Source organism: Mesoplodon densirostris, chromosome 5 (genome assembly GCF_025265405.1).
Source record: "Mesoplodon densirostris isolate mMesDen1 chromosome 5, mMesDen1 primary haplotype, whole genome shotgun sequence".
NCBI classification, from domain to species: Eukaryota; Metazoa; Chordata; class Mammalia; order Artiodactyla; family Ziphiidae; genus Mesoplodon; species Mesoplodon densirostris.
In genome coordinates this window covers 9,261,154-9,286,842 of record NC_082665.1, presented here as the reverse complement: position 1 = coordinate 9,286,842, position 25,689 = coordinate 9,261,154, and the positions used below count along the sequence as shown (strand labels likewise).

The following is a 25,689-nucleotide window of genomic DNA, read 5'->3' as shown; positions in this document are numbered from 1 at the left end:
AGCATGTTTCCAAGGTTCATGCACGTTGTAGTGTGCATCAGTACTTCATTGCTTTTTATGGCTGAATAACGTTCCATCGTATGAAGAGACCACATTTTGTTTATCCATTCATCAGTTGGGTTTCTACCTGTTGGCTCTTGTGAATAGTACTGTATGGATATTCATATACAAGTTTTTGTTTGAACACTATTTTCATTTCTTTCGGGTCTATACCTAGGAGTAGAATTACTCAGTCATGTGGTCATTCTGTATTCAACTTATTGAGGAACCACCAAACTGTTTTCCTCAGTGACTGCCCCATTTTACATGCCCACCAGCAATGTATGAAGGCTCCAATTTCTTCTCAATCTCAGTAACACTTATTTTCAGGTTTTTTGTTTTTTTGTGTGTGGTACGCAGGCCTCTCACTGTTGTGGCCTCTCCCGTTGCGGAGCACAGGCTCCGGACGCACAGGCTCAGTGGCCATGGCTCATGGGCCCAGCCGCTCCGCGGCATGTGGGATCTTCCTGGACCGGGGCATGAACTCGTATCCCCTGCATCGGCAGGCGGACTCTCAACCACTGTGCCACTAGGGAAGCCCTCAGGGATTTTTTTGATGATAGCTATCCTAGTGGGTATGAAGTGGTATTTTGTGGTTTTGACTTGCATTTCCCTAATGACTAAAATTTTGAGTATCATTTCATTTGCTTATTGGCCATTTGTATATCTTCCTTGGAGAAATTCCTATTCAAGTATTATGTCCATTTTTTAACTATGCTATTTGTCTTTTTGTTGTGATTTGTAAGAGTTCCTTATATCAATACATTCTGGGTACTGGTCCTTTACTGGATATATGATTTGCAGATATTTTTTTTCCCATTCTTTAGGCAGTCTTTTCACTTTTTTGATAGTGTCTTTTGATGCACAAAATTTTTTAATTTTTGATGAAGTCCAATTTTTCCATTTTTTCTTCTGTTGCTTGTACTTTTGGTGAATATCTAAGAAACCATTGCCAAATCTAAGATCATGGAGATTTACCCCTGTGTTTTCTTCTAAGAGTTTTATAGTTTTAATTCTTACATTTAGGTCTTTGATTCATTTTAATTTGTGTTTTTGTGTTTTGCCTCTGTTTTTTTGTTTTTCATAGATGAATATCAACTATGTAGTAAGGATAAAATTAACTCATAGTACACATGCAATTCAAACATGTAAAATTAAACAATCTACCGTTGGGAAATGCAAACAACATGTGCCAAAACTTCTAAAAAATACATGATAAACACAATAACCATATTATTGTATATAACCAGAGATATTAGATATCTCTGGGATGGAAGGGGGGTGGGTTTGGGGCATGTGCATGCATTCTGATGTTCTGGAAACATTTTTTTTCTTTAAATTTAATTTTTTATTTTATATTAGAGTATAGTTGATTTACAATGTTGCATTAGTTTCAGGTGTATAGCAAAGTGATTCAGTTATACATATACATATATCCATTCTTTTTTAGATTCTTTTCCCATATAGGTTATTTCAGATTATTGAGTAGAGTTCCCTGTGCTATACAGTAGGTCCTTGTTGATTATCTATTTTATATATAGTAGTGTGTATATGTTAATCCCAAACTCCTGATTTATCCCTCCCCCCATCTTTCCCCTTTGGTAACCATCAGTTTGTTTTTGAAGTCTGAGTCTGTTTCTGTTGTGTAATTAAGTTCATTTGTATCATTTTTTTAAGATTCCACATATAAGTGATATCATATGATATTTGTCTTTGTCTGACTTACTTCATTAGTATGATAATCTCTAGGTCCATCCATGTTGCTGCAAATGGTATTACTTCATTCTTTTTTACAGCTGATATTCCATTGTATATACATACCACATTTTCTTTATCCATTCCTTTGTCATTGGACATTTAGGTTGCTTCCATTGTCTTGGCTCTTGTAGATAGTGCTTCAGTGAACATTTCGGTGCATGTATCTTTTCTTTTTTTTTTTTTTTCTGGCCATGCTGTATGTCATGCAGGATCTTAGTTCCCCGACCAGGGATCAAACCCGTGCCCCCTGCATTGGTGAGAACAGTCTTAACCACTAGACCTCCAGGGAAGTCCCCCACCCCCTTCTTTTGCATGTGTCTTTTCGAATTATGGTTTTCTCTGGATATATGCCCAAGAGTGGGATTGCTGGGTCATATGGTGTTTCAATTTTTAGTTTTTTAAGGAACCTCCATACTGTTCTCCATAGTGGCTGTATCAATTTACATTCCCACCAACAGCGCAAGAGGGTTTCCTTTGCTCCACACCCTGTCCAGCATTTATTGTTTGTAGACTTTTTGATGATGGCCATTCTGACTGAGTTAATTTTTGTACATGGTGTGAGGTGGGGCTCCAACTTCATTCTTTTGTGTGTGGAAGTCCAGTTGTTTTGCATGTGCAAAGCCATCTGTTGGAGAGACTGTTCTTTTGAAGGGTCTTGGAATCCCAATTAACTCTAGAGAGATGGATTTAATTCTGGACTTTCATTTTTTTCCATTGATTTATATGTTTATCCTTATGCCAATACCACACCTTTTGATTATTGTAGCTTTGTAGTACATTTTGAAGTGGGGAAGTAAGAGTCCTTCAACTTTGTTGTTCTTTTTCAGAATTGTTCTGGATTCCTTGAAATTCCATATGAATTTTAGGATCAGCTTGTCAATTTCTGCAAAAAAGCCACGTGGGATTTTGATAGGGATTGCATTGATTCTGTAGATCACTTTGGGGAGTATTGCCGTATTAACAGTATTGTCTTCTAATCCATGAACACAGAATGTCTTTCCATTTATTTAGGAACACGTATATTTTGAGGTAGGTAAAATTATAAACTTGGAAAGTGCAGTTCTTTTGCATTGAGGTATTCTGTGAAACAGGCTTTGTTTCAGTGTACCTGAAAAACTTTCAGAAATGTTTAATCATTTTAACCCAACCCAGGTTATTACGTACAGTTGAATCTTTTTTTAAGGAGCTTTGAAAGCATTAGCCATTCATTCTTTCAGTGGCCATCTGAGTGCCTAAAATGTGCCAGTAGGTGCCAGCAGAGAGCAAAATTGACAAGACTGTGCCCTCACTCTGGTGGGGATGGGGGAAGCTGGATGATAAAATAGACGCGTTGTTAGGTGGTGATGAGTGCTGTGGGAACCGTGAAGAAGGGAGGGGAGGGTGAGGGTTGCTGAGACGATGCCGTTTGACCAAGCACAGAGGCTCCGGTGTGTCTGAGGCCAGGGAGGTTGCCACAGAGCAGGCGAGGGATGGGGAGAGTGTAGGAAACGAGGCTGCAGAGGAAAGGGGTGGGGAGGACATCTGATCTTGTCGGTCCTTTAAAGCTGGAGTCTGACAGTGGCCCCTGAGCTGGGGGCGGCTGCCCAGCAGAGTGCCACAACCTGCTTCCCTTTTAGGTGCTAGAACCATTTCCAGCTGCTGTACCGGGTGGGGCCGGGCAGAAGCTGGGAGACCACTTAGGAGCTGTTGCTGTAATGTAGATGGGCCAGCAGGGACGTGTTTGGATTCTGAATGTACTGTGAAGGTGTTGCTAACAGGCTTTGTTCGCAGAGCCGATGTGGGATATAAGGGGAAAAGAGGAGTCCAGTATGACTTGCAGGTTTCTGCAAGGTTTTTGGCTTGAGAAGCTGAAAGGATGTGATAGGGAGGCTGGGCAGGGAGACCAGGGGCTCCCTGGTTGGAAGGCGTTAGTTTTTTGTTTTTTGGCGTTTTTTTTGCGGTACGCGGGCCTCTCACTGTTGTGGCCTCTCCCATTGCGGCGGAGCACAGGCTCAGCGGCCATGGCTCACAGGCCCAGCCGCTCCGCGGCATGTGGGATCTTCCCGGACCGGGTCACGAACCCATGTCCCCTGCATCGGCAGGCGGACTCTCAACCACAGCGCCACCAGGGAAGCCTGAAGATGTTAGTTTGAGCGTCTGGAAGATGTTCCAGTGTGACGTCCGTGGGCTGTGGGATACGAGTTGTATTGGATAAGAGTTTTAAAAAGACAACTTTTTGTTGTCAGCCAATTCCATGTAACCCCGCTCCTGTGTCCTCTTTGCTCCAGCTTCCTGTCCTCTGCTGCAGTGATTAGGTAATGCAGGTGAGCAGCCCCCTTGATGAATTTGCAAGATGTTGGTGGGATGAGGGTGACACCGTCGTCTGTCCCTCCCCCAGCCTTGCCGAGGACAGCTGCCATCCATAGAGAATGCACTGTGTGCCAAGGGCCTGCTGTGCATCCTTGTATAGACTTACAGCACGTCTTGAGGTTGGACCCAGACTAAGCAACTTGTGCAAGATCATAGGCGGCAAATAGCAGAGGGAGGACCCAGACCCTGTCTGCCGGCCTCCAACACCGTGCTCTGGAGCAGGGCCCCCAGCTATCTTCATGTCAGTATCTGTGGCTCACGTAAGGCGTCAGGGATGCCCCTCTTTGCTTTCTTCATTAGCCAAACGAGGCAGATCCGATTATTAGCCCCACTGTACTGGTGAAGTTAACTAACTTGCCCCATGTCGTATGGCTGCTCAGTGGTTGTTAGGGGTTGAATTGTGTCCTCCAAAGTAGACCTGTCCTAACCCCCGGTATCTCAGAGTGTGGCCTTATTTGGAGATCTGATCTTTACAGAGCCAGTCAAGTTAAGACGAGGTCATTATCCAGTATGACTGTATCCTTATAAAAGGGGGAAATTTGGACGCAGACACAGACATGCAGAGAGGGGAGACGCCACGAGAGAATGAAGGCAGAGATCCGGGTGATGCAATTAAAAGCCAAGGAATGCCAAGATTGCCAGCAAACTGCTAGAGACTAGAAGAGCAGCCTGGAGCAGATTGTCCCTCACAGCCTCGGAAGGAACTGGCCCTGCCGACACCTTGACCTCAGACTCCTGGCCTCCATTTCTGTTGTTGTAGGCCTCCCTGCGGGTGGTGCTTTGTTACAGAAACCCTAGCAAACTGATACAGCGGTAGAACCACCGTATACTGAACACTTAGGTGCTTGGGACCCAGCACTGAATACACGGTTCCTGCTCTCATGGAACATAAGGCTTTGCTGGTAGCAGACAGACAGCGAATAAATACGTGCCGTTGGGTGCTGAATGCTAAGAAGAGAAGTTAAGGAGGAGAGCTGGTAGCGAGGAAGGAGGATGGGATGCTCGCTCAGACAGAGGCGGCTCTCCGATAATGTGACATTTGAGATTTGAGCAGAGGCCTGGATGCATCGAGCTAGCTGGTGGGGAGGCCATCTGGAACACGGGCCTGAGTCCAAGGTCCAGCAGGGGGCGGGCATAGCTGGAGAGGAGAGGTGATAGGGGATGGGGGAGGAGAGGTAGCCAGTGCAGGTCACCGGGCTTCGCCCTGCGATGGAGGGACGCCACTGAGCTTCCAGGAAGGCTTTGAGCAAGGTGACCCATCGCTGCCTTTCTCAGTAGAGGAATCCCTCTGGCTGATGCATGGGGAATGAGCCTGATCACGGGAGCCTGTGGGTGGGAGTGGGCAGCCTCAGCACCCAGATCAGAGTTACCGGACGTGGAGGGTTTGGGAAGGTGCTGGAGAGAGCGAGCCTTGATCAGCTTAGCGATCACTTACTTCTGGGAGACTCGCGACTTCTGCATTCAAGGGTACCTGATAGGAGTTGATGTGAATAAAAAATTTTCTTAAGGCTTTTGTGATGCTTAGACTTCTTGGACCCTTGTGTGGACACAGAAATTCAGTGAGTGAATTAGTCACGAATTAGTAAAAAATGCCAGCAGAAACAATATCGTGGTGTGCAAAGTTAGGTGCAGTTGTGTTCTAATTAAGGTGGACGATTGCAAGTTATAAAACATAAACCGTATACTCAACAGCAGAAGTGCATCTGGCTCAACTTGACAAGAGAAAACTGAGCCCCAAGAGGTTTTGGTTTGTCAGACTACAGACAGGTTCTAATTGTATTATTTCTAAAACTTGCTAAACTTTCAGTATCATTTTTAGAACCTTTCTGTATTATGGAAAAGTTTATCTTTTATAGTTTTATGTGTATCAACCTGAATAGGGTAAATTTTGCTTCATTGTTTATCTGAGACTTCAAGCTGTCACCTTTCACTGATCATTTTTAGATAAATTTTAATCAAGTGCATTTGAGCCCTATGAACCCAACCACTCTACCAAGCCCGGGGTAGAACTTTGATTATAGAAATGAAGGATAGTTTATTTAAACTCTGTACATTTAAAAAACCTTAGCACTAAAGCTTCTTTTTAAAAAAAAAATCATAATGGCTCTGAATGAACCACGTTTTCTGGGGGGTTTTTTGCTGCTTTTATTCAATATCCCACTATTTCACAAAATGGCCAGATAGCAGGTGACATGAGTAGCAAGGGAAATAGGTCTTAGGTATTGTTAAGTGTTTCATCTTCTAAAGTCTTAACGCTTAACGACAAGCACCTGCTTTTTAAAGCAGAGCCTCCTTGTTGTGGCATGATGGGAAGAAGGTGGTCGGAGCTTGGAGACCAGGTGAACTGTTCTGGCTCTTTACAGATCAGCTCCAAGACTCGTCTGCCTAAAAACTTGATGAGTCTCACCTGGATCCTGATGTTTACCTGAGCCCTGCTAACTGCTTCTCTGTTAAATAGCATTAGTTCCGTTAAAGCCTCTTTAGTTTGGGGTCTTTGTTAGTTTGCTAGGGTTGCCATAACAAAATACTACAGACTGGGTGGCTGCAAGGCCAGAAATGGATTTCCTCGAAGGTCTGGGGGCCGGAAGTCCAAGATCAAGGTGTCGGCAGGTTTGGTTTCCTCTGAGGCCTCTCTGCTTGGCTTGCCGACGGCTGCTTGTCACCGTGTCCTCTTCTCCTTGTGTGTCTGTGTCCTAACCTCTTCTTAGAAGGCCACCACTCAGTCATATTGGACACCACCTATATGACCTCATTTTACCTTGGTCTCCTCTTTAAGGACCCTGTCTCCAAATACATCCACATTCTGAGGTACCAGGGGTCAGGGTTTCAACCTACGAATTTTGGGGACACAGTTCAGCCCATAACAGGGTATGATAACAAACTGCAATTTGTCCCTCACATATTAACTGTTTAAAAAAGTTCATTTCTGGTGGAAGCCCAGGTGGCTTTTCGTCACGTGCCTCATGGAGCGTTATTTATTTAACCTTTTTTTACTGCCCTGGAGCACTGTGGAAACTTCAGCTCTTGTGTGTGTAGTCATACAGGATGTGCCCGGAACTTCCGAGTCCCTCAGGGCAGCCTTCGGGACTGCCTCAGTCCACTGGGGCTGCTGTAACCGTACCACAGCCTGGGGGGCTTATCAACAACAGACACTTATTTCTCACTGTTCTGGAGGCTGAAGTCAAGGTCAAGGTGTAGGCAGATTCAGTGTCTGGTAAGGGCCCTCTTCCTCGTTCACAGGTGGCTGTCTTCGGTTGTGTCCTCACGTGGTGGAAGCGGCGGGGATCCCACTCTCGAGGAGTCCACCCTCATGACCTAATCACCTCCCAAAGGCCCCACCTCCTAAGACCATCACACTGGGGGACACAGACATTTAGACCATGACCCTGATGACTTGTGCCCCACCTGACTGCACCTCAGCAGCTCTGTACCAGCTTCTTTGTGGGGCTCTTTGTGGGGTGGTGTCTTTTAGGGGAGTTCAGCCCTCCAGGTTGGGCTTCCCCATTTCTCTCCCTGTGAGGGCCCTTGCAGCTCTCCTCCCACTGAGACACAGTCAAAATTGCTGCCCGTGATCCCTGCTGGCCCAGACTCTGCTTAGCAAGTGAGCTGGAGTCAGGCCATGAGCCCCTCTCAGCCCACGTGATGCCTGCTTCCATCTTGTCGACTCACTTTTGGGCCCCCATCTGGTAGAGAAATGGTGTCTCAGTTTAGGGCATTTATTTTAGTCATTTTCCAGCAACCTATGCTGCTGTCTGGGGTGGTGACCTTGAAGGTAGAGGGTGTCAGATAAATGGGGTGTCAGGGTCATATTGGAAAGACATGGGCCTAAATGCCTTCTGAGAAGAGACCAAACTTAAAGGATGTTGTTGGCACTTATCGACTCCTTTCACTTGTCAATAAAGTAGATCCTGTACCTCTGCAGGAGAGTGGTGAGCACAAGGCCCATTTGTTTCTGGCAGGGTTCTGGTTTCCTTGGCACTGGGACTGGAGAGCTGCAGCTAATGGAACTCCCACTCCTAATGCGTGAAGGCTGCCCCGTCCTGTGCCACTGTTGTATCATCCTTCTGTTGGTGGGTGATGCCCTAGGGGGCATCATTGTTTCTTACCCTACCCCGGGTTCTCCAGAAGGAGCTGAGAACTGGCAAGCGCTTTGCTGTTCAGTGTTGAGAGAACGGCCTCACTGTGAGCCACTCAGACACCATAAGGCTGACATGGTCCTTCAGGAAAAGAGCATTTTTTGCTGAAGGGAGTCTGATAGGCTTCCAGTAATTGATAGCTAGGATAGTCTATTTATTTTGCATCTGAGCCAAGGATTTTTTTTTTTTTTTTTTTTTTTTTTGCTGGTCTTCCTTTCAGATCGGCTGGAGGGATGGAAATAGTCCAGATTTGGACAGGTGAATTAATCTTCCAGTAATCTTATGACAAAAACTCATCTAAAAAAAAAAGGCTCATCTAGCAGAAGTGAGTTTATGGATAAGGAAAAGGGCTGTGGTTTCCTTGCGTGTTATAAATACTATCAAAAAAGCTAAGAAACCAGAAATAATCATGTCAGGACTGAACTGTGTCGTGCCCCCCAATCCCCGCCTCAGCCACCAAATGCATACGTCAGAGCACCCCCTAGTGTGACTGTATCTGGAGATAGGGTTTTCAGGAGGTAAGGTTAAATGAAGTCATAAGCGTGAGGCCCTAATCCAGTAGGACTGTGGCCTTAGAAGAGCTAGCTCTCCCCTCCACAGCAGGACACAGCGAGAAGGCACCATCTACAAACCAGGAGGAGAACTGAGTCAGTCGGTACCTTGATCTGGGACTTCCAGTCTCCAGGATGGTGAGAAATACATTTCTGTTGTTTAAACCACCCAACCTGTGGTATTTTGTTACAGCAAACTAATACAGAAGGAAATAAGTTTAAGCTGGGCTATTTTTCAAAAAGGACGACTGATTGAACATGAACACCAATATACAAGCTTGCATCTGAGCAGGCATGCCCATTTAGTTATCTTTTTAAATGGTCTTCTCTGTTTTCCCTTTTTTAAACAACTTTGTTGTACAATAAATTACACGTATATAAAGTGTAAATGGATGAGTTCTGATGTGTGGATATCCCTATGAAACCATCACCATATAAGATAATGAGCATGTATCCGTCACCCCCAGAAGCTTCTTCCTGGCCTTTTGTGGTCCCTCCTCCTTCCCTCCCCTCCCTCCCCCATCCCCAGGCAACTGCTGATCTGCTTTCTATCACCATAGACTAGTTTGCATTTTCTAAAATTTTATATAAACAGACTCATACGGTATATACTCTTTTTTTTTTTTTCCTGGTCTGCCTTCTTTTGCTCAGCCAAGCTATTCTGAGAGTCATCCAAGTCCTATGTATTGACAGTTTTTGCCTTTTTACTACTGAGTAGGGTTTTATGGATATACACCATTTATTTATCCATTTGCCTGTTAATGGACATCGAGTTGCTTCCAGTAGGTATATATTTAACTTTAAAAAACTGCCAAATTGGGCTTCCCTGGTGGCGCAGTGGTTGAGAGTCCGCCTGCCGATGCAGGGGACACGGGTTCATGCCCCTGTCCGGGAAGATCCCACATGCCGCGGAGCGGCTGGGCCCGTGAGTCATGGCCGCTGAGCCTGCGCGTCCGGAGCCTGTGCTCCGCAATGGGAGAGGCCACAACAGAGAGAGGACCACGTACCGCAAAAAAAGAAACCTGCCAAATTGTTTTCCAAAGTGGCATTTTACACCAGCAGTTACGAGAACTCCAGTTCTTCCATATTCTTGCCAACACTTCGTATGGGCAGTCTTTTTTTTCTTTTTTTTTTTAAATTGAAGTATAGTTGATTTCCAATATTTTATTAGTTTCAGGTGTACAGCATAGTGATTCAGTATTTTTACAGATTATACTCCATTAAAAGTTATTACAGGATAATGGGCTTCCCTGGTGGCGCAGTGGTTGAGAGTCTGCCTGCCGATGCAAGGGACACGGGTTTGTGCCCCGGTCTGGGATGATCCCACATGCCACGGAGCGGTTGGGCCCGTGAGCCATGGCTGCTGAGCCTGCGTGTCTGGAGCCTGTGCTCCGCAACGGGAGAGGCCACGACAGTGAGAGGCTCACGTACCGCAAAAAAAAAAAAAGTTATTACAGGATAATAGCTTTAATTCCCTGAACTGTACAATATATCCTTGTTGCTTATCTATTTTATACATAATAGTTTGTATCTCTTAATCCCATACCCCTAATTTGCCCCTCACCCCTTTCCTCTTCCCTTTGGTAACCACTAGTTTGTTTTCTATGTCTGTGAGTTTGTTTCTGTTTTAGGTATACATTCATTTGTATTTTGTTTAGATTCCACATATAAGTGATATCACAACACTTGTTTTTCTCTCTGTCTGACTTGTCTCACTAAGAATAATATTCTCTATGTCCATCCACATTGCTGCAAATGGCAGAATTTCATTCTTTTTTACGGTTGAGTAATATTCCATTGTGTGTATATATATGTATATATCATTGTGTGTGTATATATATACACACACACACCACATCTTCTGTATCCATTCGTCTGTTGATGGGCATTTAGGTTGCTTCCATGTCTTGGCTATTGTAGACAGTGCTGCTGTGAACATTGGGGTGCATGTATCTTTTCAAATTAGTGTTTTCATTTTATCTAGCTATATACTCAGGAGTAGAATTGCTGGATCATATGGTAACTCTCTTTTTAGCTTTAGTTTAGGGACCTCCACACTGTTTTCCATAGTGGCTGCACCAACTTACATTCCCACCAACAATGTATGAGGGTTCCCTTTTCTCCACATCCTAGCTAGCATTTATCTGTAAACTTTTTGATGATAGCCACTCTAACAGGTATGAGGTGATACCCCATTGTGGTTTTGATTTGAATTTCTCTAATAATTAGCCATGTTGAGCATCTTTTCGTATGCCTGTTAGCCATCTGTATGTTTTCTTTGGAAAAATGTCTGTTGAGGTCTTCTGCCTGTTTTTTTGATTGGGTTGTTTGTGGGTTTGTTTTTTGGTTTTTGTTTTTTTTTGATATTGAGTTGTCTGAGCTCTTTGTATATTTTGGATATTAACCTCTTGTCAGTGATATCATTTCCAAATATTTTCTCCCATTCTGTAGGTTGTCTTTTTGTTTTGTTGATGGTTTCCTTTGCTGTACAAAAGCTTTTAAGTTTAATTATGTTCCACTTGTTTATTTTTGCTTTTATTTCTTTTGCCTTAAGAGGCAGATCCAGAAAAATATTGGTATGATTTATGGCAGAGTGTTCTGCCTATGTTCTCTTCTAAGAGTTTTACAGTTTCAGGTCTTTACATTTAATCCATTTTGGTCTTTAATCCATTTTGAGTTTATTTTTTGTAGATAGTGTGAGGTAATATTCTAATCTCATTGTTTTACATGTGGCTGTCCAGTTTTCCCAGCAACACTTATTGAAGATACTGTCTTTTCTCCATTGTATAGTCTTGCCTTCTTTGTCATAGATTAATTGACCATAGGTGTGTGGGTCTATTTCTTGGCCCTTTATTCTGTTCCATTGATCTATGTGTCTGTTTTTGTGCCAGTACTATGCTGCTTTGATTACTGTAGCTTTGTAGTGTAGTCTGAAGTCTGGGAGGGTGATTCCTCTAGCTTTGTTCTTTTTTCCTCAGGATTGCTCTGGCAGTTCAGGGTCTTTGTGGTTCCATATGAATTTTAGGATTAATTGTTCTTGTTCTGTGAAAACTGTCCTGGGTAACTTGACAGGGATCACATTCAATCTGTGGATTGCTTTGGGTAGTATGGCCATTTTCACAATATTAATTCTCCCAATCCAAGAGCACGTGGATTCGATCCCTGGTTGGAGAACTAGATCCCATATGCATGCCACAACTAGGAGACCCTACATGCCACAACTAAAGATTCTGTATGCTGCAATGAAGATCTGGCCCAGTTGAAATAAATAAATATTTAAAAAAGAAAAAGAAAAAGAAAAAAGAAAGTTCATGATCATTGTAAATTTTTGTTTTGTTTTGTTTTTTAAATTATTTTTTGGCTGCATTGGGTCTTCGTTACTGCGCATAGGCTTTCTAGTTGCGGTGAGCAGGGGCTACTCTTCGTTGCGGTGCACGGGCTTCTTATTGCGGTGGCTTCTCTTGTTGTGGACCATGGGTTCTAGGCATGCAGGCTTCAGTAGTGTGGCATGTGGGCTCAGTAGTTGTGGCTCGCGGGCCACAGAGCGCAGGCTCAGTAGTTGTGGCACACAGGACTTCATTGCTCCATGGCATGTGGGATCTTCCCGGACCAGGGCTCGAACCTGTGTCCCCTGCATTGGCAGGTGGATTCTTAACCACTGCACCATCAGGGAAGCCCTGTAAATTTGTTTTAATCCTATGGAAATACAGCACAAAGAGAGCTCTGAGAATCTGCACTGCTTCTTTGTATGTAATAGCAAAAAAAAATGGAAATGACCACCCTCAATAGGGGAGTGGCAGTAGGATAAGACATGACACAATAGCATCCAACTGTAATTACTGACACGAAAGGTGCTCACAGTAAAGTAAGGGGGCAAAAAAAGACAGGTCGAACCGTTCATGTATAGCGGTGTTGTGTGTGTGTGTGTTTGTGTGTTTGCGTGTGTGTGTATGTGTTTATGTAAAAGAAGAAAGGAGTGAAGGGGGATTGTATAGGAGTGGACAAGACCTAGAAGCCCTTTGTTGTTGGCCTAGTTTACTTCCAGTTTTTCATAACTCTAAAGGAGGCTCTCATGAGCATCTTTCTGCCTGTGGCGGTTTTTGTAAGGTGTGTCTCCTGTGGTGGAGCTGCTATGTCAGTGAACGCAGAGTTAAATCTCTGGACACAGAGCTTTATTTTGCTCCACTAATTAAATTGTCTGCACGATGTCAGAGCCACGCCTTTCCGCTGCTGTGTTTACATCTTTATCTGGCAGGAACGTGCTCTCCACCCCAGCCTAACCACTCTTCTATTCCATTTTCTACCATTCCCAGGCAGTCTTCTTCCAGATGAACTTCAGAATCATTTGCAAAGTTTTTAAAAACTCTTATGGGCGTTGATTGGTATTAGGTAACAGTTATTGTACATTTCAGGGAAAAGCGACATCTTCACACAGTTGGGCTCTCCTCCCACAGGGAAATGTGGTGGTCTCTTCATTGATTAAAAAGCATTCACTGGGCTTCCCTGGTGGCGCAGTGGTTGAGAGTCCGCCTGCCGATGCAGGGGACACGGGTTCGTGCCCTGGTCTGGGAAGGTCCCACATGCCGCGGAGCGGCTGGGCCCGTGAGCCATGGCCGCTGGGCCTCGCGTCTGGAGCCTGTGCTCCACAACGGGAGAGGCCACAACAGTGAGAGGCCCACGTACCGCAAAAAAAAAAAAAAAAAGCATTCACTTAGGTTCCTAAGCATTTAATTGTTCTTGTGTAAGTCCTTCTTGTGTCTTAAATATATTAGAATTTATACATGTATTTCTGCTGTTATCAGTGGGGTTATTTTCTACTATATGTTTTAACTGGTTGTTGCCACATAGGGAACTATCAATTTATAGAATTTGGAAACCAGCCAACCTAGTGAATTTATTTCTAAGTTTTTTCAGCTAATTGTGTTGAGTTCTTTGGGTAGACAGGTGTACATATCATCAACCAGCCCTGAGTTTGTGTTTTTTCCCAGTGTTTTGTTAGCATTTTCTGGAAAAAGGTTAAATAATAATGATACTATCAGTGTATCAGTAACAGTAACGTTAGCTGCTGTAACAAAGAAGTCCAAAAATTCAGTGCCACCATAAGACTGAAGTTTCTCACTCGTGAATCAGTTCTGCATGCTGGTCCGGATTGGGCAGCTTTCTTCCATATGGTCATTCCAGAGACTCAAGCCAGGGACTCTGCCATCTTTAACACGTGCCTTCCAGAGTTGCTCTATTCACTGCCACTCTGTCCTACAGTGCTTAGACCTTAATGGCACATGTTACTTCCACTCATATCTTCAAGGGAGAAAAATATCGGCTGGTCCAGCAGCCCTGGCCCAGCTGTACCCTTTAGCACAGGAGGGGACTTGATTTAGGTGGGCGGTCCCCATCCCTGCTCCTGCCTGGCGTGCACTAATCTTAATGGGAGTGCCTCAGCCCTGCAGGTCCATCGTACTGCTTGTCTCATCAGGGATAAGCTTGTTCCTTATTTACTAACCTTAATAACTTCTTATCTTTATATGACAAGAAATGTATGTCGTTTCACGACCTCATCCGTCCGTAAGGTATTAATTGTGTTTTTCCCAAGCAGCACAGTTCTGCCTTCCATGTTACTCATGTGCTTTTGGTGATTGTTATCTGGCTTAAGCCAGATTCTCCCAATGCCTGAGATGTGTCTTGGAAGTAAATTTGTTGGAAGGTGTGCTGATTCTGATGTTGCGGGGTGAAGGAAGGAACACCGAGCTCGGGGGCGGAGCATCAGGGTTCATGGTCAGACTCACCGCTTCTCAGCTTGGGGCAGACGTGCTGGTTGCCACCCGCTCACCCCCTCTTCCTTCTTGTCAGAAGAACCCAGGTATGTTTAGGGGTCAGGTGGTAGCCCCCATCTTCCCGCCCCAGTGGTGAATATTATTGTTTGAGGACTTAATCCCAGTCGTTCTGTTTTCCTTTAGACACAGGCACATGACCTTCTCTGACCATGAGATGTGGCCGGCCGGCTTCTGGAAAGAAGTTCCTCTAATACAGAGAGACAAAAAGGAACAAACTTTTTTTTTTTTTTTTTTACTCCTCTCTGTAGTCATGTGAGAATTTAATGCCTGCTATGTGACAGATATCAGAGGTTATGGCAGGAAAAGACTGAAGATAAGTCAGTTCACTGCTGGGAGCATATAAGCATGAAAAGGTTTGGGTTCTTTTAGGACGTCGTTGAGCCCTTGCATTAAGCAAACGCAGAAGTAGGCTCCTCTAGACCGGGGGTTCTCAGCCTCGGCACTGTTGACTGTCTCCGATGGGGCTGGGGTGCTGTCCTGTGCGTTGTAGGGTGTTTATCAGCATTCTGGCCTCTGTCCCCCAGATGCCAGGAGCACCCCGTCTCCCCTTCTGTGACAGCCAGAAATGTCTCCAGACATGGCCAAGTGTCCCTTGGGGGAAAAATTACCCCAGTTTGAGAACCACTGGTTTGGACTTTTGGCTGTGAGGTGGTAGATTTCTTCACTGAGACGTGTATAGTCAGATATCCTATTCTTTTCTTTTTTTTTCTTTTTTTTTTTTTTGTGGTACGCAGGCCTCTCACTGTTGTGGCCTCTCCCGTTGTGGAGCACAGGCTCCGGATGCGCAGGCTCAGCAGCCATGGCTCACCGGCCCAGCCGCTCTGTGGCATGTGGGATCTTCCCGGACCAGGGCATGAACCCGTGTCCCCTGCATCGGCAGGCAGACTCTCAACCACTGCGCCACCAGGGAAGCCCAATTATCCTATTCTTTACATCCAAAAGCTTCCTAACTGTTCTGCAACCTTGGACCATCCTTAACCCATGGGGAGCCTGCTTCCTCTGCGAGCTGATGCAGGCACACTTGTTTCTCGACAATAGAGGGGTGTGTGTGCCCTTAAAAATGCACAGTGTTCTGTGCTGACCTGTGCCCTTGCTGTTGGCATTCCTGTGGTTCTCGCTGGAATCAGGCTTTTCGGGAGTAGCTGCCGATGACTTCCTGTCTCCCCATCTGCACAGGTTTCCTCCTAAGTACAGAACTTCCTCATGTTTCTGCGGAGATCGTGTTCTTCCAGCACTTGCTTTATGCCAGCCACACGTCTGCCTCTCGGTTCTGCGTGTCCCGGGCAGTTTTACAGCTGCTGGGGTTTGGAGAGGAGAGGCAGCGTTGGGCTTGAGGTGATCTGGAGAGAGTAAGCCAGGCTCTCAGGCCTTGGTCACCGTTCCTGGGCGTGTTGGTAGTGGTCCCCCCACCCAGATCTGGTTCTTTCACTGTGGCCTGCTTCTGTGCACAGAGCTCAGCTCAGGGACGGGGCAGCCGAGGGAAAGCACCGAGGAACGGGAACGGGACCACGGGTGGGATTCAGGTCAGATCTGAACGGGCGGCGCCTCACAGGAGAGGTGTGATCTCCGCCTCCCAACTTGAGACTGAATTACATTCCTTGCCGCTGAGCCCGCACGTGCTCTACCGCCAGTCCTGGTGCCTTCCAGTGTCCGAGGACCCTGTGGGCTGGCCGAAACCAAGCACCCGGGGAGGACGCATCCCAGGCTCTGAGCAGCCATTCTGAAGCCCTTCTGCTCCGGCAGTGAGGATCGGGAGGTTCCACTGGGACTTTTAGTCCCAACATTTAGTCTCATTTGAGCACGCCGGTTCTGTTCTCCCAGGTGTGAATCTGAAAGAATATCGAGTTCTACCAGTAAAACTTTTGGGACTGAAGCCTGTTTGGAATTTTTTTTTTTTTTTTTTTTTTTTTTTTTTTTTGCGGTATGCAGGCCTCTCACTGTTGTGGCCTCTCCCGTTGCGGAGCACAGGCTCCGGATGCGCAGGCCCAGCGGCCATGGCTCACGGGCCCAGCCGCTCCGCGGCATATGGGATCCTCCCAGACCGGGGCACGAACCCGTATCCCCTGCATCGGCAGGCGGACTCTCAACCACTGCGCCACCAGGGAGGCCCCTGTTTGGAATTTTTTTTTTTTTTTTTTTTTTTTTTTTTTTGCGGTACGGGGGCCTCTCACTGTTGTGGCCTCTCCCATTGCGGAGCACAGGCTCCGGACGCGAAGGCTCAACGGCCATGGCTCACGGGCCCAGCCGCTCCGCGGCATGTGGGATCCTCCTGGACTGGGGCACGAACCCGTGTCCCCGCGTCGGCAGGCGGACTCCCAACCACTGTGCCACCAGGGAAGCCCCTGTTTGGAATTTTAATGAGACTCTCTACCCGAAATGTTCTTTCTTCCCTTCTGGCTCTTAACAAGTTGGTTATTAGGCTTTTGGTTTGTTTGTTAAATATGTTATTTGTGTGTGGATTAAAATAAGTTCAAAAAGCAGAAGAATAACGTATTTCCAGACATTTTGTCATCTAGTATCTGAATGGTATGCTTACTTTTATTCATGTATCTATTGTATAGACTGTGGTTATAAATCCTTAATTATTTCAGTATTCACTGCATCGTGTGTGTCTCAGGGTTGAGACTGTACCCTGAAGGGCATGTTTGCCCCACGTGTTCATTTTCCTTTCCTGTGGTTTCCCTCCCTCGCCCTCCCAAGCTGCTGCGGTGGCTCGGTCACTGCCATTTCAGGGAAGGCCCGATGTTCCCCGGCGTGGCCTACTTTAATATGGAAGTCCTGGCCAGTTTGTTATTGCTCAGTGTCTGTTCTGTTTTTATTCTGTCTGAAGGGTGGAATTGCTGTTGCGGTCCTCTGGCAAGTATTAAATGAGTGTTCAAGCGTGTGCCAACTGGCCAGTCTTATTCACTGTTCAGCTTTGTTTTTGTGGCATGAAATGAACATCCTTATAAAGATGACTGACTTCCAGAAGGAAGACATGCCAGTACTTTACCATTTGCTTGATGAGAGCCATGCTGTTAAATTGGCTTCCTTACATCCTTTATAGACAAGCATCAGGCATTCTGAGGTCAGTGCTATCACTGGGAGAGCAGGTCTGGGCTATCTCTTCTGGGAACTTTTATCTATCTATCTATCTATCTATCTATTTAATTTTTATTGGATTATAGTTGATTTACAATGTTGTGTTCATTTCTGCTGTACAGCAAAGTGAATCCGTTATACATATACATATATCCACTCTTTTTTATATTCTGTTCCCATATAGGTCATTACAGAGTGTTGAGTAGAGTTCCCTGTGCTATAAGTAGGTCTTTATTAGTTGTCTATTTTATATATAGTAGTGTGTATATGTTCTCTTCTGGGGACTTTTAAAGGAAACATTTAAAAATTCATTTCAAAGGCTAGAGCATTTTAAAATATAATTTAACTCCCCTCACCCATATTGTTAAATTACCCTAAAGTTTTTTAAATTGTGATAAAATACATATAACATAAAGTTTATCATCTTAACCATTTTTAAGTGTATTAAGTTACTTTTTGAGTCCTCGGGCTACCCTTTTGGAATTTTTAATCATGTTTTTTTACATAGAACCGTTCTAAATTATGCCGAGAGTCCTGGAGAATATCAGACTATCAGACTGTATAATGTCAGAGTAAAACAAAGTGAAACGTAGACATTGCCTTGGGTGGAGTGAAGTGAGACACTTCCTGGTCTCTATTAGTAGAGCTCAGATGTGGTTCAAACTTTTTTTTTTCAAACTTACATTTTGCATGTTTTTTTTTCACTTTTTTTTTTTTTTTGCAATACGCGGGCCTCTCACTGTTGTGGCCTCTCCCGTTGCGGACCACAGACTCCGGATGCGCAGGCTCAGCGGCCATGGCTCACGGGCCCAGCCGCTCCGCGGCATGTGCAATCCTCCCGGACCGGGGCACGAACCCATGTCCCCTGCATCGGCAGGCAGACTCTCAACCACTGCGCCACCAGGGAAGCCCCTACATTTTGTATTTTATTACTTTGTTCTAAGGTCAGTCTGCTAAGCCTATGAATACAATGAGGTTAAAAATATTGTAATTATATCTTAAAGAATACTTTTAAAATAGTATAGTGCCTGGGTGAAATAAATAAGGAAGTTTAATTTCCTGTCTAATCATATTTTTCCTTTCTGGTTAGCACGTAAAAAAGTAATTTTGAAAGCATGGCTATGTTTTCCTTGCCAATTCATCTGTTTCCCTGAGATATTTATTCTACAGTTGTAGAAGAACCTTTCTCTCTCTCTTTTTTTTTAAGTATACGTCTTTTTCATTCAGAGTTAAAACAAACAAACAAACAAAAATATATATATAGGTATATATATGTGTGTATATATATATATATATATATATAATATTAAGCTTACTGGCTGGTCACTTTGGGTTTCTGTTTTCCTGAAAAACACAACCCAAACAATGAAGCTTCCCTGAAATATTCCCTGAGCTTTTCTCGCTGGAGAAGGCTCTTGCCAAAGCGAATGCCCAGATGGAGGCTGGAGAGAGGAAGGCAGAGTCAGGGTCGCCTTCCCTGACCTGAACCGGGTCCAGTCATGGCAGCTCTTGAACAGCTGGGAGGGGCATGAGGAGGGAATCAGGCATTTTCAACCCCTAAAGGGTGCCACTCAGTTCAAGGGGGCTATTTTGCCAATTAAGGGTTAAAAACTCTCACTCAGGCCAGGCTGGACCAAGTCCCTGTGTCCCTTCAGGATTGTTAAAAGGAGGCCCTTTGTTCTCTGGTCGAGAAAGAGTTTTCAGTTTAGTCCAAGGTGTGGACGTCACTCGGGAATTCATGTTCCTTGCAGCTCAACAAGGCCAGTCCGGCAAGAGCAGCTGGGGGAACACAACATTCATTTTTTTCTTCTTTTTTGGTGGTAAAATATACACAACATATATTCAACGATTTTAACTATTTTTTAGTGTACGGTTCAGTGGCATGCAGCGTGTTTCATTATTGTGCAGCCATCACCGCCATTCATCTCCAGCACTTTTGCATCTTCCTGAGCTGGAAACTCACTCCCCATTTCCCCCTCCCCCAGCCCCTGGTCACACTGCTTTCTGTCTCTGTGGATTGACTACTCTAGGGACCTCATGTAAGTGGAATCATACAGTATCTGTCTTTTTGTGTCTGGCTTATTTCACTTAGCACAGTGCTTTCAAGTTTCATCCAGGTTGTAGCACATGTCAGAATTTCCTTCCTTTTCAAGGCTGGATAATATTCCTTTGTGCATATAGACCACATTTTGTTTATCCATTCATCCGTGATGGGCACTCGGGTGGTTTCCACTATTTGCCTATTGTGAATAATGCTGCAGTGAACATGAGTGTGCAAATATCTGTTTGAGCCCCTGCTTTCAGTTCTTTTGGGTGTGTGCCCAGAAGTGGGATTGCTGGATCAAATGGTAATTTGGTAAACAAAGCAAATGTTTAACATTTTGAGACACACTGCAGTTGCACCATTTGACATTCCCACCAGCAGTGCACAGCGCTCAGTTTTGAAATGTCCTAGGACAGGGCTGCTTTGAGTAGAACGTCTTCTTTTTCAAAACCAGTGGCAGCTGAGGGCATCAGGCTTGACCCCACCTCCCAGAGAGGACGCAGCAGAACCCCTCCAGGTTCCTACTGAGAAGTGTCTTTGGGAGCCTGAAGTGGGCTGGCGGCGCTGGCCAGGCACTTCACTCGTGCCCAGGCCTCATGGCTTGGGCGCTGGCATTGACAGCCCGCAGGTAGAAGAGCTTCTGAATCGAGGGTGTCTGCCCGAAGAAAGCCAATGGACTGAACCAGCACACGGAGCTTTGACTATGTAGCAGCCAGATGGGGAATGAATCATTATATCTAACGATCTCATTCTCTTTTAAGTTTGCCCTAAAAACGTGGAGCTGTTTCCCCCATGGCTGTGCGTTGGTCCCCAGTGAGACAGAGGAAAAGTCTCACGTAGGTAGAATTTGAGATGCTACTTAGTACTACTCAGGTAGAAGGTGTCTTTGAGTGGGACCCACACCCACTTCCTGTGTAAATTAAGTCACACTGGGGCAGGCGGCACCCTGTCTAGGGGAAGCCTTTGTTTCCAAGAGTGCTTCCAATCTACTACATGGAAAACCTTTTCACCCAGCAATTCTGATCTCTAGTCTTACCACATTTTTTTAAAATATTTTTTTGATGTGGACCATTTGTAAAGTATTGAATTTGTTACAGCATTCCTTCTGTTCTGTGTTTTGGTGGTGTGGTTTTTTTGTTTGTTTGTTTGTTTTTGTTTTTTTGGCCACGAGGCATGTGGGATCTTAGCTCCCCAACCAGGGATCAAACCCACACCCCCTCCACTGGAAGGCGAAGTTTTAACCAGCGGACCGCCAGGGAAGTCCCTCTAGTTTTACCACTTGCAAAACATTTCTTTAGAGTTTTTTCATTAAATATCCTTTAAGGAATAATATTTTCTTTCCTTTTTAATCTTAAATATTAATGACTATTTACCTTTTCCTTTGTTGCCTTAAAAAGAAATTTCAGGTTCTCCAACTCCACCTCTTATTATATGCAGATTTTCTCCTTGGCTTCAGCGTCTCTTGGAATTCTCACCGTCTGTTGGGTCCGCAGTTGATTTCATCTCCAAATATACAACAGTTTGAGTTTTTCTTTTCTAATACAATGTATTCCTCAAACTTTCTTGTTAACACATCTAACTAGTGTCCTTGTTTGCTTCTGTGACAGTAAAGGATATTATTTGTAAATGATTGGATTTCTGTCAGTTCTTTTAAAATGCAATGCATTTTGTCTCCATCTTTAAATCTGGTACTTAACAGTCAGCTTGTCATTAATAAGAGGAGATGCTTGTTGATTGCTTGCTTTTTTGTCAGGCCCTGAGCTAATTTCCTTAAGTGTGGTATCTCATGATGCTTGAAACTTTGTTAAGCACCATTATCCCTGTGAAACTGCAGCCCAGAAAGGTTAAGGGATTTACCCAACAGATGATGGAACTGGAATTCCAGGCTCTGACCCCCAAGCTCACAAGCTTAAACCAGGCGTTATAATAGCCTCAGTCTTGTTTGTTTGTTTAACCTTCGTGTTGAAGCACATATTAAGTGCCAGGCTCTGTGGGAAGTGTGTTAACAAAATCACTATGACCCAGGCAGTATTTTAGCCCCATTATTCGTGATGAGAATGGTACAGAGGGGAATCAATGTCATAGCTGCTCCAAGGAGCAGCCTTGCAAATCCTGTCCGGCCAAATCCTGACTGTAGGTTGGATGAAACCAGTTCATGATCTCTGGGTGTCTCTGCTCTACTCTTGAACTTGTGTGCTTTGATCTAACTTACCAATCTGATGGGTGAAAAGTGTGGCATTTCATAGTAGTTTCTTTGTTTTTTGTTTTAAAATTTTAATTTTAGTTATTTTTGGCTGCATTGGGTCCTCGTTGCTGTGTGCGGGCTTTCTCTAGTTGTGGCGAGCGGGGGCTATTCTTCATTGCGGTGCGCAGGCTTCTCACTGCGGTGGCTTCTCTTGTTGCAGAGCACGGGCTCTAGCTGCATGGGCTTCAGTAGTTGTGGCACACAGGCTCAGTAGTTATGGCACATGGGCTTAGTTGCTCTGCAGCATGTGGAATCTTCCTAGACCAGGGCTCGAACCTGTGTCCCCTGCATTGGCAGGTGGATTCTTAACCACTGTGCCACCAGGGAGGTCCCTCGTAGTAGTTTTAATTTGCATCTTTTAAATCAGGAAGGACGAGCATCTTCTCATTTTTCTAAGTATTATCTGGTTAAATCCTTTGTTCTTCTCTGCATTTTCAAATCAGACAGCTTCCTTCATCTTCAGTGTACCCTTCCCTCAAGAGGCACTGACTCCCCGACTCAGATATGCTGTGTTGCTTGGATTAACATGGGCAGCATACAATGAACAATCCATTCCACATGTCCTGGTCATGCCCTCAGTTTTTGGTTGTGTTTCTTTTTCTAATTAAATTAAATGGGGTAACAAATTTAAATGAGAAAGAAATAGCAACCCGCCTTGTTCATTTGAAATGAATGGTTGTGGTTCCTTGTAATTCCATTTATATGGGAAGAAGTGTATTCGTCAGAATAGGAAAGGTTATGCCATGGTAACAAACAGTCCCCAAGCTCAGTGATTTTTACAGTATTGTTGAGTTCTGCCTCAGTGGGTCAGTGGGTGGTTTCTGCTCTCTTAATTCCTCAGGGACCCAAGCTGGGAGGGGCTCCAGTTCAACCTGTGTCTCCGTGATCTTAGAGGCCAGGAAAGAAAGCCCACTGGGCTTTGAGTTGGCTTCTAAAGCCTGTACCAGAAGTGACACATCATTCCACTCCTCTCACTGGCCAGAGTAAGTCATGGTGCCACGCCTACATTCAAAAGGGCAGAGAAATGGGATCCTGCTGCTGTACAGCCCGAGTGAGCCAAACACTTTTGGATCCCAGATGACCACCTTAGGAGCTACAGCCCATCTTTTGCACCTCAGTTAGCAAAAGTCCTTAGACTATGCTGAGCAAAAGTGAGATTGTGACTTCAAAAGCAAGAGCTCTGCCTGACAAACATAACAGGTGAGGACAGAGCTTAGTTCTCCTCCTCCGAGATCATGGAGAAAGCCCACAGCTGCAGTATCGGTAAGCCAGTGAGTCACAGACATGGTTCCCTAAAAGCTGTGTCTTCAGGACTGGCCAGCTGATACTTGTTGAAACTGGGTGATGGGTACTTTGCTGTTCTCCCTGCTTTTCTATATGTTTGAAAATGTCCATAATAAAACACACTGTTTCCTGTGCATTTCCCACAGTTGTTTCCTCTCTTCCTCGACACCTCAGTTCTTACCCGCTGTTACAGCATGTGTTTCCAGGTCACCTCCTCAATTTTTCTTTTTCACACGAGCATATTAAAAAAATTATTTTGTTGGCTCGCCCTTTGTTTTAAGCTCTCAGACTCTTACAAATAATAGTTTAAGGTATTTCTTGACGACCTCTAGGTATAGCTGGTTTTTTAGTTGTAGTTTTATTGAATTTGAGAGTTCCGTTAGACCACATGCTTCTGATGGAATATATTATTTTGCTTCTTTTCCCTTTATCGCCTACATAACCTCATTATGTAGGATCCCATTTCTCTGCCCGTTTGAACATAGATGTGGCACTGTGACTTACTCTGGCCAGTGAGATGAATGGAATAATGTGTCACTTCCGGCACAGGCTTTAGAAGCCAACTCAAAGCCCAGTGGGTTTTCTTTCCCGGCCTCTGAGATCACAGAGACCCCTCCATGAGCTGAAACCCCTCCTAGCCTGGGTCCCTGAGAAGTTACAGAGAGCAGCGTATGTTTTAGAAGTGGGATCATTTTCTTCGCTCCTAGGAAGAAAGCTGTCATGGCCCTAAGACCACATGGTCCGGGGGCAGCGGTTCTGACACACGTCCTGTGACCGTCTTGCGGGATGCCTGCCTTGTAGGAGGCAGGTGCCGTGGGCTGAGAACAGCAGATGAAGGAGATCTTGGGTGCGGGCCCCAGGAGCTCACCACCGAGCTCAGCCCTGAAGCACGTGGCCATTAGCACAGCACCTGCGAGTCGGTGACATGCGCACTTGGAACCGGGCGGAGCACAAATAAACGTGTTCCCCGCCTAGAGTTGGGGACCATTCTGCCTCGTCGAGCTGGGTGCACAGCTGAGTCTCCCATGGGGAAAATATTCAGGCAGAGCCTGCACGAGGCAGGCAGGAGCCACAGGTGAACCTGTGCTCTTAGGAAGCTTGAAGCTGAAGCATTAATACGTGGAGCAGGTGAATGGGGCAGGACTCGCACCGTAGAGGCCTTTGAGCAGCTTTTTAAGAAGCGTGGACTTTACCCTGTCGGCTTTCAGTAAATATTTGTGTGAGTTGTATGGATTGTTTCACTGTAATGACAGACACTTGGTATAGAAGATTGAGTCATGAGGACCCACCCAGTGCTCTGTGTGTGGTCACTCGATGCCATGAAGGACGGCGTTGACCTACTCCCGACAGGGGGTTGCCCTGTTAGCAAGAAATCCGCCGACCATGTTTCTCAGATGCGGCCAATGCCTAGGGATGCTTTAGCGCAGCCCAGGCCTGTGTCCTGCTGGAGGAGGCCCAGCTCAGGGGGACTGTCATTCCATGCCAACAGGGATCTGACTGCCTCCTGGGGAACTGAATGGTGAGGACGCAGGAGTCATGGCCTGTACGTGTGTCCCGGACACTCAGGGCCACCTGGCTGTGCAGCCAGGCTGGGATAATGATGGGGAAATCCAGGGCTTCCGTGGCACACAAACGAGGGTTTTCTTGGGGCCGGGAGGTCTGTGTTCTGCTTAGTCTCACGTGTAGACTAGAGGCTTCCGCAGACAGAAGCACACGGTTCCATCAGAAAGTGGCCTGACAGGAACAGAGTCCCTTTGAAGGGATGCAGGGTTTCCCTTCAGTGCTGGGGGCTTCCCGGCCCCGTGGCCCTGATTCTGGCTCGTGGCCCCCCCTCCCCAAGCCCTCCCGCGTGGTCCCTCTGTCCTGTCACGTCCCACCTCTTACAGCCACACCGGGGCCTGCTGGTGTCTTCCTGGCCTCGGCAGATGTCCCCTCCACAGTCAGTGTCACTGCTTTCTTCCTTATGTGCTTTTCCTCTTGTTTTCCAGGCTCTCCAGAGCAACCTGAAGTATTCCTTGCTGCCGAGACGGCTCATTATCAGCAAGAGATTAGCTCAGTGCCTGCATCCTGCTTTGCCCAGCGGCGTGCACTTAAAAGCCCTAGAAACCTATGAAATTATCTTTAAAATTGTGGGGACCAAATGGCTGGCCAAGGATTTGTTCCTATACAGGTATGATAGCATCCCCACCGTTTTACTTTTTTATTACCCAAGTAGTCCATATTTCAGTTCACAAGATGAGAAAATGATAAACAAAAAAATACAGAGGGGTGTGTCAGGTCACCATAAAGCCATCACAGAGGGAACCAGGGCTCACCTTCTGGAGAATGTCCTCTCTGACTTTTCTCTAAGTCGGAGTGTAACGTGCAAACT

At 45.4% G+C, this 25,689-nt stretch overlaps 1 protein-coding gene across 1 annotated transcript in view; it reads left to right on the top strand.

Annotated features, from left to right (window-relative positions):
• The window catches only part of DOP1B (DOP1 leucine zipper like protein B), a 107,937-nt gene that overhangs the window by 7,928 nt on the left and 74,320 nt on the right, over positions 1–25,689 (top strand). The window contains exon 3 of the mRNA XM_060099734.1: positions 25,307–25,488. Coding sequence (XP_059955717.1) covers positions 25,307–25,488 — 182 coding nt within the window. The remainder of the gene's footprint in view (positions 1–25,306; positions 25,489–25,689) is intronic.